Here is a 12,091-nt window from a genome sequence, read left to right as displayed (position 1 = left end):
CGGGTCCGTACTCCGTTAGGAATTGGTCAATAAGCGTACGACGGGTAGCTGCAAGGGTAGGGGTCGGTTGTGCGGGCAGGTTGTAGAGTTTAGAAAAGTATTGCATGAATTGGGCCGCGATGTCGTCCGAGTTCGTGACCGTGGTCCCTGACGCGGATGATATAGAGTGTATTCTATGGGCTGCTCTTTTTTTCTGGAGGGCCGACGCTAAGAGCTTCCCTGCCTTGTTCCCGAACTGGTAGAAGAGTTTATTAGTCAGGGCGTATCTACGTTTCAGAGACTTCTGGATTTCCTCCAGGAGTTCTTCCCTGGCCGCTAGCAGTTCAGTGTGCGTGTTTGTCGCCAACGTGCGTTTGTGGGCGCTTTCAAGTCGCGCAATTCGGTCAGTTAGTGCAAGTATGTGTGTTTTCCGTAACTTATTGCGTTTGGCGAGCAGCGCGATAAAAACCCCTCGGATTACGCACTTGTGTGCCGCCCAGATCGTGGTTTGTGATGTTTCCCCCGCCCCATTTTCCCTGAAGTAATGTGCTAGGGTTTCAGAGGCCTGTCTGGAGTTGTCCGGGTCGAGCAACAGGGAGTCATCCAGTCTCCATATCCTTGATCTAGTGCGGTAGGAAGGGATCGTCAGAGTTACTGAGATCGGGTGATGATCAGACAGCAGCATGGGCCCAATAGTAGTGGACGCTAGGGAGGTGAGATCGTTCTGTGAGATAAAGAAGTAGTCCAAACGCGAGTACTTATTATGCAAGGAGGAAAAGTATGTGAAATCCTTGACATTCGGATGGAGTGTGCGCCAGGCGTCATTTAATGTGAGCGTCGCCAGTTGTGTTTTTATTGCTCGCAACGCCCTGTATGACAGGCAGGAGGAGCCGTTAGATGTGTCAAGCGCGGGTGTCAGAGGTACATTAAAGTCGCCCCCAACGACTAGCGTGCCAGATTGGAAGGCAGTCAATTGATACAGAACCGAGCGGAAGAAGGAGACCTGTTGTGAGTTAGGAGCATAAATATTTGCGATTGTGTATGGTAAGTCGTGTATGGTACCCTTAATGAAAAGAAATCTACCCAGTGGGTCCCGCTGAACTTCTGTAACTTGTAAGGGGCATTGTCTGGATAGTAGAATGGAGACCCCTTTTGACTTTGCAACGTCGTTTGAGGCGTGGTAAGCTGTTGGGTAGTTGCGGTCCTGTAATTTAGGGATGCTGTCGGACCTGAAATGGGTCTCTTGTATTAAAGCGATCTGCGGTCTCTCTTTTCTAAGCAGATCTAGAATTCGGGAGCGCTTTTCGGGGGTGTTGAGTCCGCGAGCGTTAAGTGAGTACAGTTTAAGGTGTTCCAGGGGCTGTGCCCCACCCTGGCCCGGCCGTAAGTCAGTATGTGTGCCCGGCATTGCTTAGAGCTGTGAAGAGATAAAAAAAAAAAAAAAAAAAAAGGGGGGGGGGGGGGAGGGGTGAGGAATGGGGGGGGGGGAAGAGTTGAGGGGTCTATAGGTGCCTGCGCCCTACAGGCCTAACAGGCAATGTAACCGATTGGGAAAAGGACTACGTCCAGTCACCCACTTTGTACAGAACCAATCGGTGAGGTACAGAGTGTACCGTGCTCCTCCACTCCAGCCGGAGTGTCAGAACACCAGACCACCACTGTGTGGGGGTCGACCCGGCCCTGGGCAATCGGTGGGGTCCGAGCAACTAGTTCGAAGTATATAACAATAGCAACAACTATCTAAAGTAAGCGGGAGTAACTGTATGCCACCCCAGAGCAGGTGTGTTAACCATTCGGTCTGTTCTATGGGGTGTGCTAACCATCCCAAAAGGTATGTCGAGGACGCGCGGGAGCAAAGCCCCGTCCGTCTATGGGGTCACGCCCTACGCCTTTTTTTTTTTTTGACAGGAGGTGGTTTAATCCCTATGTCGTAATTGGCCAGTAGCCCCCACTCGTGCTATGCCCACCCTCCCGGGCCCTTCACACCTATCGGGGGCTGCCCTTTGGGCCATATCTAGAGCTCGCCCCTCAGCCCCAGGGGCTCGAGCGACCAAAAGCAGGGCCGACAGTCCGCTTACTGGCGAGAGACTGCAGACCGTAACGAGGAACGCGTACGCCTATATTGTAGAGTCATCCCTCCCCTCAGTAACACCATCAAGTATAAACAAACAACTGTGTAGAATCCCTAGACACAATAAACACATTATGGAATTAAAGAATGTCCTGTGTGGTGTGGACCACCCCTAGTCGGGCCATATGAGGAGGCCATTGAACAATAGTAATCATCTTACTTTCCCCCCCCCCCCCCGTTTCAGAGTGTAGAAGTGTATGCCTGGATACTCAGAGTCCCCAGCGTATACTACCTATTGCGATGAGTCCATTAGAAGTGCGGGGGTACTATCGCTGCGCTCAGTGCTTCAGGATGGCAGCCTGGTGAGCGAGAAGATGCAGCTGATGACCCGCTGAGCCCGACAGAGCGACGCCCTGTTGTAACCGGGAGCTGGAGGGCAAGGTAACACGGGTCTCTGCACTTTACTGTACTGCACTCCAGAGTCAGCTGGTGTGGAACGAGTTCCCAAAAAAGGAAAGACCCCTCTGAGGGGTATATAGGTAGGGGGGGACCGTGGTGGGGGGAGGCGAGTCCCTGTGTTAAGCATCGGCAGTTCCGGGCTGGTGAGCGGGGAGGGGAGGAACGCCCGCCCGGTTCGGGGGCAGAAGCGGCAGTGATGACATGCGGTTGTGCCAGGAGGTGTAGTCTCGGGAGTCCCGGTGTCTCGGGGATGTAGCGGCCGCTCCGGCGACTGCTCGGTGGACCTCCGGGCGGAGCAGGAAGTGCGGCAAGACTGGGGAATACCTGGGCGTGTCTGGAGCGCACTCGTGACGGGATCCCGCTTGGCATCTTGGGCATTGTAGTATGCGACGGCGGTCGCGTGACTCCGTGACGCTGAACACGTCGGTCTCTACGTCGTCATGCTGGCGAAAAGGCGGGAGGAGTACAAGGCTGTCGCCGCTCCACTATACTGTGAAACCACCCTTTGCTGCTGGGCTTCTGAGGGGGTACATCCACTGGACAGTCCCGAAATAAAGCTTGACAAAACCATTGTAAAAAAAACAGGAACTTAGACCGTCCGGTCATAAAACAGTAAAATAGTGATAGTTAACCAGACACAGTCTCCAACATTGTACCTGCTTGCGTGGCGTTAATAGTCCCTTCTTGCTCGCCGGGCACCCGGGGCTGATGGGGAGCCACGGGATTCTCTGGGATCATAAGAGCCGGGAGGGTGCCTCTGGTCTGACTGAGACCTGCGCCTGCGGTATCGGGTGGCTTGGGTGTCCATCGGGACCTCCGTTGGTTTGCTCCATCTGCCCACTGACCTGCGATATGGGGCGTACCAGTCCGGCACTGAAATCAAGGGCAGGCCCATAGCCTCACAAAAATGAGGGAGATCCTCTGGGACTTTCAATAGGGCCGTTTTGCCGCGATGCGTAGCCGACAGGCAGAAGGGATACTTCCACTTGTAGCGGATGTCTTGAGCTCTGAGGGCATCCAGCAGTGGACGCAGATCCCGGCGGTGTTGGAGAGTGATCCCCGACAGGTCCTGGTATAGCTGGATCGGGGTCCCCTCATGTACGAGCCGTTGGCTTCTGGCTCTCTGCAAAATGTCCTCCTTAAGCCTGAAGTCCACCAGGCAGCACACCACGTCCCTGGGTGGGTCCGTGTCTTTGCCCTTAGGGCGCAGGGCACGATGAATCCTTTCCATGGGTATAGGGGTTTGCGGAGGCCTGCCCAGGATGCCGTTGAAGATGTCGGTCACTTCGCGTTGAACCTGGTCTCCTTCCACCGCCTCAGGCAAGCCGCGTATTCTCAGGTTCCGGCGGCGTCCACGATTGTCCAGGTCCTCCAAGTGCCTGTTGACATCTCGAAGCTGGAGGGTGTGATCATCAACTTTGGTGGTGGTTCTGGTAAGCACTTGGTCGTGAGCCTCCAGCGATTTCTCAGTCACCGCCACCCTGTCCGTGAGGGAGCGAATATCAATTCGCAAGTCTGCGATGGCCGCCGAGAGAGTGTCCTTGATGTCCGTTGCTATGGCTCGGAGGTCCAGGATGTTCAATTGAGGCAGCGGGACATCAGTGTTAGATCGTAGGCTGTCTGCCGGTGATGGGAAAGCGGTGACTGAAGGCGCCGTAAGTATGATCTCTGATGCGGCATTGTGAGAGGTAAGCGCCGTGTTCTGGGCCGTGTTGAGGCGGGAAGACGCCATGTTCCCCCTTGATGACCGGAACATGTCCGGTATATTTTGTCCCTGAGAGTCTGCCGGCGCCCTCGGGGAGCGGGAGCGAGAGGTTGAGGTGTGCCTCGATGAAGTTCCCATCACGGCAATAACCGGTGGGGTGTCAGAATACTGCTAATGGAGGCTAGTTGCTCTGAGGTGGCAGGAGCTCAGCACTCAAGCGTCCATCTTCTTGCCCAGTCCGGCCACGCCCCCCCGTTAACATTATTGTTTGGTGTTATCTGAAAATGTCCCTTTATAATTAGACCACATTGGTAGTTTTTTTTAAAGTTAACCTGCCTACTCACAAGCTACATTTTTGGATTGATTAAAAACACATAGGCAAGTAAGAACTGTAAAACAAAGTGACCATTTATTCTGGTAAAGAATAGAAATAAAATAAATAGAAGGCAGCACTGAAGAACCTGCTGCCATTTGTGCAACTCTGTGTAGACACTAAAATTAGGACATTGAGAAGCACATACATACATACATTTTAGTGTCCAGCTGTTCAGTGGTTACATGGGGCATGCGAGTGTGCACAAATGGGAGCAGGCTCTTCAGTGCTGCTGTCCTTAGCTCTTTTTTTCCAGTGGATGGGATCTTTTGTTGCCCAAAGAGCGGGCAGCTCCCTTAACCTATCAATAAATTCCCCAAGGAACTCCCTCTCCTGAAATGGATTCATATTTTCTGCAAGACAAAACAAAAGACAAATATACTCATTTCAATCACAGTCCATAAACTCTAGTAATCTTTATCCCCATATAGCCCTTCAATCTCTTTGCAGTATAGGCCACTGATTTACCAAGTTCAAATCATACCTTCGTTCACACGTTCGTTGCTTTAACGACTTTCTCCGCACACCGAACGTTGGTACGACACATGTGTGTTAAGCTTTATATACACTATGCATGCGTGACACTCCGCACACGTCACCCGCCCATGACGTTCTTACTCGATGTTTCCCCGCCACCTTCTCTTTCGGCGCGCAAACGACATGGCGGAATCAGATGAGCAGGTGTCTGAAATTAGGCCTAGATCATCCGAAAACGACGACATGGCGGAATCAGATGAGCAGGTATCTCCAATTAGGCCTAGATCATACAGAAACGACGACGAGTCTGATGAGCAGGTGTCTGTAATTATAAATTTGTCGAATGACGACACATATTTGCACTCAAGAGCACTAGTGTGTGCCACCAGAACAACCTTTTTAGGGTGACCTACACAGGTGCTCCTGTGCATTTTTGGGGTGTCTACATGTCTGAAACTTGTCCCAAAAAAGGTAAGAAGTCAAGAATAGTGTTTGCAAAAATCATGTCTTCTGCTTGTAACTGCCCAAACAGACACTTGTACCCCACTTGCAAGCAATGTTTAATATTCCTATTTTTACCCTCAAATATGTGTGTGCTAAGTGTACTTTTTGTTTCATTCACTTAGGGGACATAAGACTGGTAGGACACCACTCCTCCAAGCCCAGAAAACACAAACATCACCAACCACCTCGCCAAGAACCCACACCTCACCGCCCACCTTGCCAGGAACCCACACCTCACCGCCCACCTCGCCAGGAACCCACACCTTACCGACCACCTCGTCAGAAACCCACACCTCACCGACCACCCAGACCTCAGGATGTGGAGGAAGGAGAAGTGGTTGAAATTCCTACAACAGGTCAGTATCTGTCACCACAGCTTCAGGTAATAAGAGATGTAGGCCTGCAGATTTCCTAATACCCTTTTTTTGTTGTTTTTGGTTTAGGGGATGAACATGTGGCTGAAGAAAGGCCTCGATTCTCACATTCCAGGGCCAAAAACATCCTCCTCCAAATCAAGGCATGCAGTAGGGAGATGTACGTCATCAAACAAAAAATGGCCTTTATTGAGAAAACATTTAAGGACATAATTGATAACTTGGGGGGAAACTAAGAAAACTCCATTTTTGTTCCCAGTTTGACCAAAACGTTTTTGCACTTTTTCAAACAAGCAAAAATTTGAAGATGCACACAGTGGGTCAACATGTGCTATCTGCCATCTCGGGATATCTATGTCCGTGTTTTGTGGGTGCAAGTAGGTGAAAGGAAGAAGTGGTTGCACCCACAAAACACGTCCATTGATCACGCATGATGTCAGATAGCACATGTTGACAATAGGAATCAGGAGGGAAATACCAATTTTTTACCCCAAAAAAGACTGTGTGCATCTTCAAATGTTGGCTTGTCCAGGGGTTACAACACCCCATCCTATTATGGGAAGGTAGAGAATTTAATAAAAATTAGAATGTCTGAGTTATTGCCTAGAGGTTTACATTGTTGTATTTTGTGTTTTGTAATTAAAAAAAAAATCCTAAAAAAAAAATGCCAGTTTATGGCAATTAAAATAAATAAATACATTTATACACCTCAAATATTTGAGAAAGACCATGTGTGTAAAAATTTGGTAAAAACAACAAGAAAGTGTGGCTTGTTTTTCTTAAATACTCTAGAACTTTTGATGTGTTTAGTTTTGGTGTTACCTGTGAAATGGTTGTTAGTTCATAAAGAAAATACACTTGACACTACAAGTAGTACACTAGGAAAAACTAGGAGATAGCTAAAATAAACACAAGCAAGACATCAAAAATGTAAATTCAACAGATTTCTTTATGATTTTTCTTCAATTAAAAAAGTTACAGATTTGCTGGCATAGGAATGGCCCCCTACCCATGAAATACTCCACATACATATGCACAGGCACTTTGGGGGGGCAAGCCAGGACGGCCATGTTCTAGGCCCTGCAAAGCGATTACACCTGAGCTAAGTCCGGCCTCAGGCCCAACTGTGGCCATATAAGTAGGAGACTGTCTCCTTAAGAAATTATGTAAAATGCAGCAACAAAAAATAATGTAGTTCCATTTATATTCCGCCATGTGTATAGAGGTTAAAAACAGGCGGAACCGGTTGGCCATTATCCCGAAGGCATTCTTCACAACACTTTGGGCTCTGGCCAGCCGGTAGTTAAACACCCTCCTTTCTGGGGTGAGGGTCCGCTGGGGGAATGGCCTCATTAGATGCGGTCCCAGGCCAAAGGCTTCATCAGACAGAAATACAAAGGGGAGTCCTTCCACATTCTCTGCATCCGGTGGAAATGCAAGATCATCGCTCTGGAGACGAAGCGCAAACTCTGTCTGCCTAAAGGCTCCCCCATCCGACATCTGGCCATTCTTCCCCACATCCCCAAAGAGGAATTCATACTGTGCTGACACCACCGCCATCAGCACAATACTATTAAATCCCTTGTAGTTAAAGTATTGGGAACCCGAACAGGGTGGTGGCACGATGCGGACATGCTTCCCGTCATAGGCTCCACCTCAGTTGGGGAAGTCCCACCGCGTAGCAAACTCTGATGCCACAGTCTGCCATTCCTGTGGCATGGATGGAAGCTGTGGAATCAAACAAGATCAAGATCAGGTTATACAAAAACATTATTGGCCACCATCATTCAAACATTTATTTTAAGGAGCATTGAAATACAAAAATACAATTATCACATTTCTAACCCCCTCAGATAGACCATTGTAAAACATTTAGGGAGGGGGGGCTAGATGAGTTTGGGAACTCAAAAAAAAGTGAAGCTATACTTTAAAACACATTTTAGGGGGAGGCTAGATGAGTTTGGGACCTAAAAAAAGAAAGAAGTGAAGCTATACTTTAAAACACATTTTAGGGGGGGGCTAGATGAGTTTGGGACCTCAAAAAAAAGGTGAAGCTGTGCTTTAAAACACATTTTAGGGGGGGGATAAAGCACTACATTGGATCTTACAAAATACATTGGAAAGTGACTAGGCTAGGTGTGTTTGGGCCCAGGATAGCATGCATGCTGCAGAGGTTAGTGAAGGGAAATATGCATGTAGGCCAAAAAAGGGGCATTAAAAACTTACATCATGCATGGGGGCAAAGGGGACATTCATAGCATATTACAAACATGGTAATTAGGGAAGGAGGAAAAAAATACAATACATTAGCATACATTAAATACATTAAATGTGATATTAAAGGAGAAAACTTACCCTCATATAGTCATCCCGCAGGACTTGGATTATAGCAGAACAGGTATCTGGGATTATGATGCCCAGAGCCTGGGGGAGATGCCCGTCGTGAACTTCAAGTCCTGCAAGCTTCTCCCAGTTGCCAGATAGTGTAACGTGGCAACTAGCCTCTGCTCATTGCTGATGGCTTCCCGCATAACGGTATCTTGCCTGGTGATATAGGGCGACACCAAAGCCAAGAGCTGCTGGAAAACGGGGTCAGACATCCTAAGGAAACTCCTGTAATCATCAAGATTATTCTCCTGGATCTCCTGCAGCAGAGGCATATGAGAGAATTGGTTCCTACGGAGCAACCAATTCTTGGTCCATGAACGCCTCCTCACCCTGTTCATGGCCTCATCTTGGTCTAAAACAATAAGACCAACACACACTGACTGCATAACACGAACTCTACGACGAGCAGGTGCCTGCAACATGGCTAGAAACGAACGACTAATCAGATCGAACAAACTAAACAGAACACACTGAAGAACAGCAAGTCCTATGAAGAACGACCTGAAAAACAGAAACGAGCGCACAGGAACGCACTGTAAAACAAATATGACCTGACCACACGCCCTGAAAGACAAGATACAAACCCACAAGCACAAACTGAACCGCAGAAAACGATCTGAAAGCACGAAGACTGAAAAGCGCGAATCATCTCTCACCAAACTTTTACTAACACGCAGAAACATAAGATTAGCAAAAGCAGCCCAAGGGTGGTGCCAATGGAATGGAACTTCCCCTTTATAGTGCCATCGTACGTGTTGTACGTCACCACGTTTGAGAACGGCAAGATTTTGTCTTGACAGTGTGTATGCAAAGAAAGCTTGACAAGATTCTCGACAAGCCTGACAAGAACCTCGTTGAGGAAAACTTTGTTTTATTTACGATGAGATTTTCGGTCGTGTGTACGAGGCCTTATACAAAAAAATTGGGCTAACTTTACTGTTTTTTTTTATTTATTATTACGAAAGTCTCTTTTTTGCCCAAAACTTGCATATGAAAGACTGCTGCACAAATATCATTTGACATAAAATATTGCAGCAATTATCATTTTATTCTCTAGGGCATGGGTGCTCAACCTGTGGCTCTCCAGCTGTTGCGGAACTACAAGTCCCATCATGCCTCTGCCTTCGAGAGTCATGCTTGTAACTGTCAGCGGCTTCCAATGCCTCATGGGAATTGTAGTTCTGCAACAGCTGGAGAGCCACAGGTTGAGCACCCATGCTCTAAGGGCTCTGCTATATATATATATATATATATATATATATATATATATATATATATATATATATATATATATATATATATATATATATATATATATATATATATATATGTATATATATATATATATATATATATATATATATATATATAATGTTTGGGGGTTCTAAGTAAATTTCTAGCAAAAAATACAGATTTTAACAAATGTCAGAAATAGGCATGAAAGGGATAGCATGCAGATAGTAAGCAATTAACACAAACCAAGAATAGTAACTGTTTAGGAAGTCTAATGCCACGTACACACGATCGGTTCGTCTGATGAAAACGGTCTGATAGACCGTTTTCATCAGACAAACCGATCGTGTGTGGGCCCCATCAGTTTTTTTCCCATCGGGGAAAAAACTTAGAACCTGTTTTAAAATTATCTGATGGTTAAAAAACGATAGAAAAAAATTATCGTCTGTGGGGAAATCCATTGTTTAAAAATCAACGCATGCTCAGAATCAAGTTGACGCATGCTCGGAAGCATTGAACTTAATTTTTCTCAGCATGTCGTTGTGTTTTACGTCACAGTGTTCTGACACGATCGGTTTTTTAAATGATGGTGTGTAGGCAAGACTGATGAAAGTCATCAGACCGTTTTCATCGGATGAACCGATCGTGTGTACAGGGCATGAGGATTTCTGAAGTGCTGACTAATCAAGTCACTAACCAATCACCACTTTTTTGCAGCTGAATGCAAATTGCAAATTTACCATGCTTAAAACACGTTCACAGGTCGGATGTACACACATGTTCACTGCTATTTAACCACTTAAGGACCGCCTCCTGCACATATACGTCGGCAGAATGGCATGGCTGGGCACATGTACGTACAGGTACGTCCTGTACTAGTACCCAGCCGTGGACCGTGGGCGCGCTCCCGCGACCCGGTCCGAAGCTCCATGAACGGGACCGCGGGACTCGCGGACCCGATCGCCGCTGGAGTCCCGCGATCGGTCCCGGAGCTGAAGAATGAGGAGAGCCGTGTGTAAACACGGCTTCCCCGTTCTTCACTGTGGCGGCAGCATCGATTGTGTCATCCCTTTTATAGGGGGACACAATCGATGGCGTCACACCTACAGCCACACCCCCCTACAGTTGTAAACACACTTCAGGTCACACATAACCCCATCAGCGCCCCCTGTGGTTAACTCCCAAACTGCAATTGTCATTTTCACAATAAACAATGCATTTTAAATGCATTTTTTGCTGTGAAAATGACAATGGTCCCAAAAATGTGTCAAAATTGTAATAAAATTGTAATAAAATTGTAATAAAACTATTTCTAAATGCTATAAATTTTGCGCAAACCAACCGATAAACGCTTATTGCGATTTTTTTTACCAAAAATAGGTAGAAGAATACGTATCGGCCTAAACTGAGGAAAATATTTTTTTTTATATATTTTTGGGGGATATTTATTATAGCAAAATTTAAAAATATTGAATTTTTTCAAAATTGTCGCTCTATTTTTGTTTATAGCGCAAAAAATAAAAACTGCAGAGGTGATCAAATACCACCAAAAGAAAGCTCTATTTGTGGGAAAAAGAGGACGCCAATTTTGTTTGGGAGCCACGTCGCACGACCGCGCAATTGTCAGTTAAAGCGACACAGTGCCGAATCGCAAAAAGGGGCAAGGTCCTTTAGCTGCATTTTGGTCCGGGTCTTAAGTGGTTAACTATCATTTACATTTTTCCAATGACAAATTCAGTCCTCAGTAATCACCATTTTTAATATGTTTAAAATTACTGGTACCAATATTTGCAAATAGAAAATCATTACTTTTTCAGTGATTTGTTAATTACTGTATAACTTGTGGAAATCTTGCAGCACTTGATAATGTTTTGTTTACTAAATTCACATTTTCCAAACATTTGACACACAATTAATACATATTTTAGCCTAAAATCCTCATTTACATATGTCATCTCTACATGCCAAATACCTACATTATAGCTGACTAGAGTCTTGAGGTCTAATGATTGGACTACAATAATTGGACAACAAATGTAGACAAATACAGGCATGCAAATGTGCTCAAATGTACCCTCTGTAACCAAGACTCTTGCAAAATACATGTTTAATTAGGGTTTACATCTTCTTTAATAAATGTGATGCTAGGCTATATTCATCTTTTACCCATCATAATTTTAGTGGAGCTGTCAAGTCTATTAGTATTAGAACCATGATTTGTCTACTGCTGTCTCATAAATATAATATCAAGCAACATGATAAAAAGCCATGGGCACTATAAAGCCTGACAAAACATGGCTGTTGTGTTTCTTGGTGAACTGTGTTTTCTTGGGATTTCAGTTTTACATTTTTTCCATGCATTTAGTATAAATTTAATATGTAGTGCAATAAAAGGTAGCGTGAATTTTTAATGGCTCAAGTATATCTCATACAGAGCATTAAGCTGGCCATGCATGGATCACAATTTGACCAGTTCAGCAGGCTCCTTTTTTGAGTGGCTATAAAAATTAGATGAGATAAGCTATGTA

At 46.0% G+C, this 12,091-nt stretch overlaps 1 protein-coding gene across 1 annotated transcript; it reads left to right on the top strand.

Annotated features, from left to right (window-relative positions):
• Nucleotides 1-5,510: 5,510 nt before the first annotated feature.
• Nucleotides 5,511-6,293, top strand: LOC120946205 (early nodulin-75-like). The gene is made up of 3 exons (XM_040361026.1): nt 5,511-5,535; nt 5,691-5,924; nt 6,012-6,293. Exons 1-3 carry the CDS (start codon nt 5,511-5,513, stop codon nt 6,176-6,178), a joined length of 426 nt encoding a protein of 141 aa, XP_040216960.1. The 3' UTR covers nt 6,179-6,293.
• The last annotated feature ends 5,798 nt before the right edge of the window (nt 6,294-12,091 follow it).

This window comes from Rana temporaria, chromosome 7, assembly GCF_905171775.1.
Source record: "Rana temporaria chromosome 7, aRanTem1.1, whole genome shotgun sequence".
Classification (NCBI taxonomy): Eukaryota; Metazoa; Chordata; class Amphibia; order Anura; family Ranidae; genus Rana; species Rana temporaria.
Note: the sequence above shows the minus strand (reverse complement) of the source record. Positions and strands in the feature narration are given on the sequence as shown.

Excerpts from the sequence above, each read along its gene's own strand:
- LOC120946205 (XM_040361026.1), top strand. The coding sequence starts at position 5,511 with ATGTCTGAAACTTGTCCCAAAAAAG. Across the intron at positions 5,536-5,690 it reads TGAAACTTGTCCCAAAAAAG|GGGACATAAGACTGGTAGGA; the intron begins GTAAGAAGTCAA and ends TCATTCACTTAG. Across the intron at positions 5,925-6,011 it reads GGTTGAAATTCCTACAACAG|GGGATGAACATGTGGCTGAA; the intron begins GTCAGTATCTGT and ends TTTTTGGTTTAG.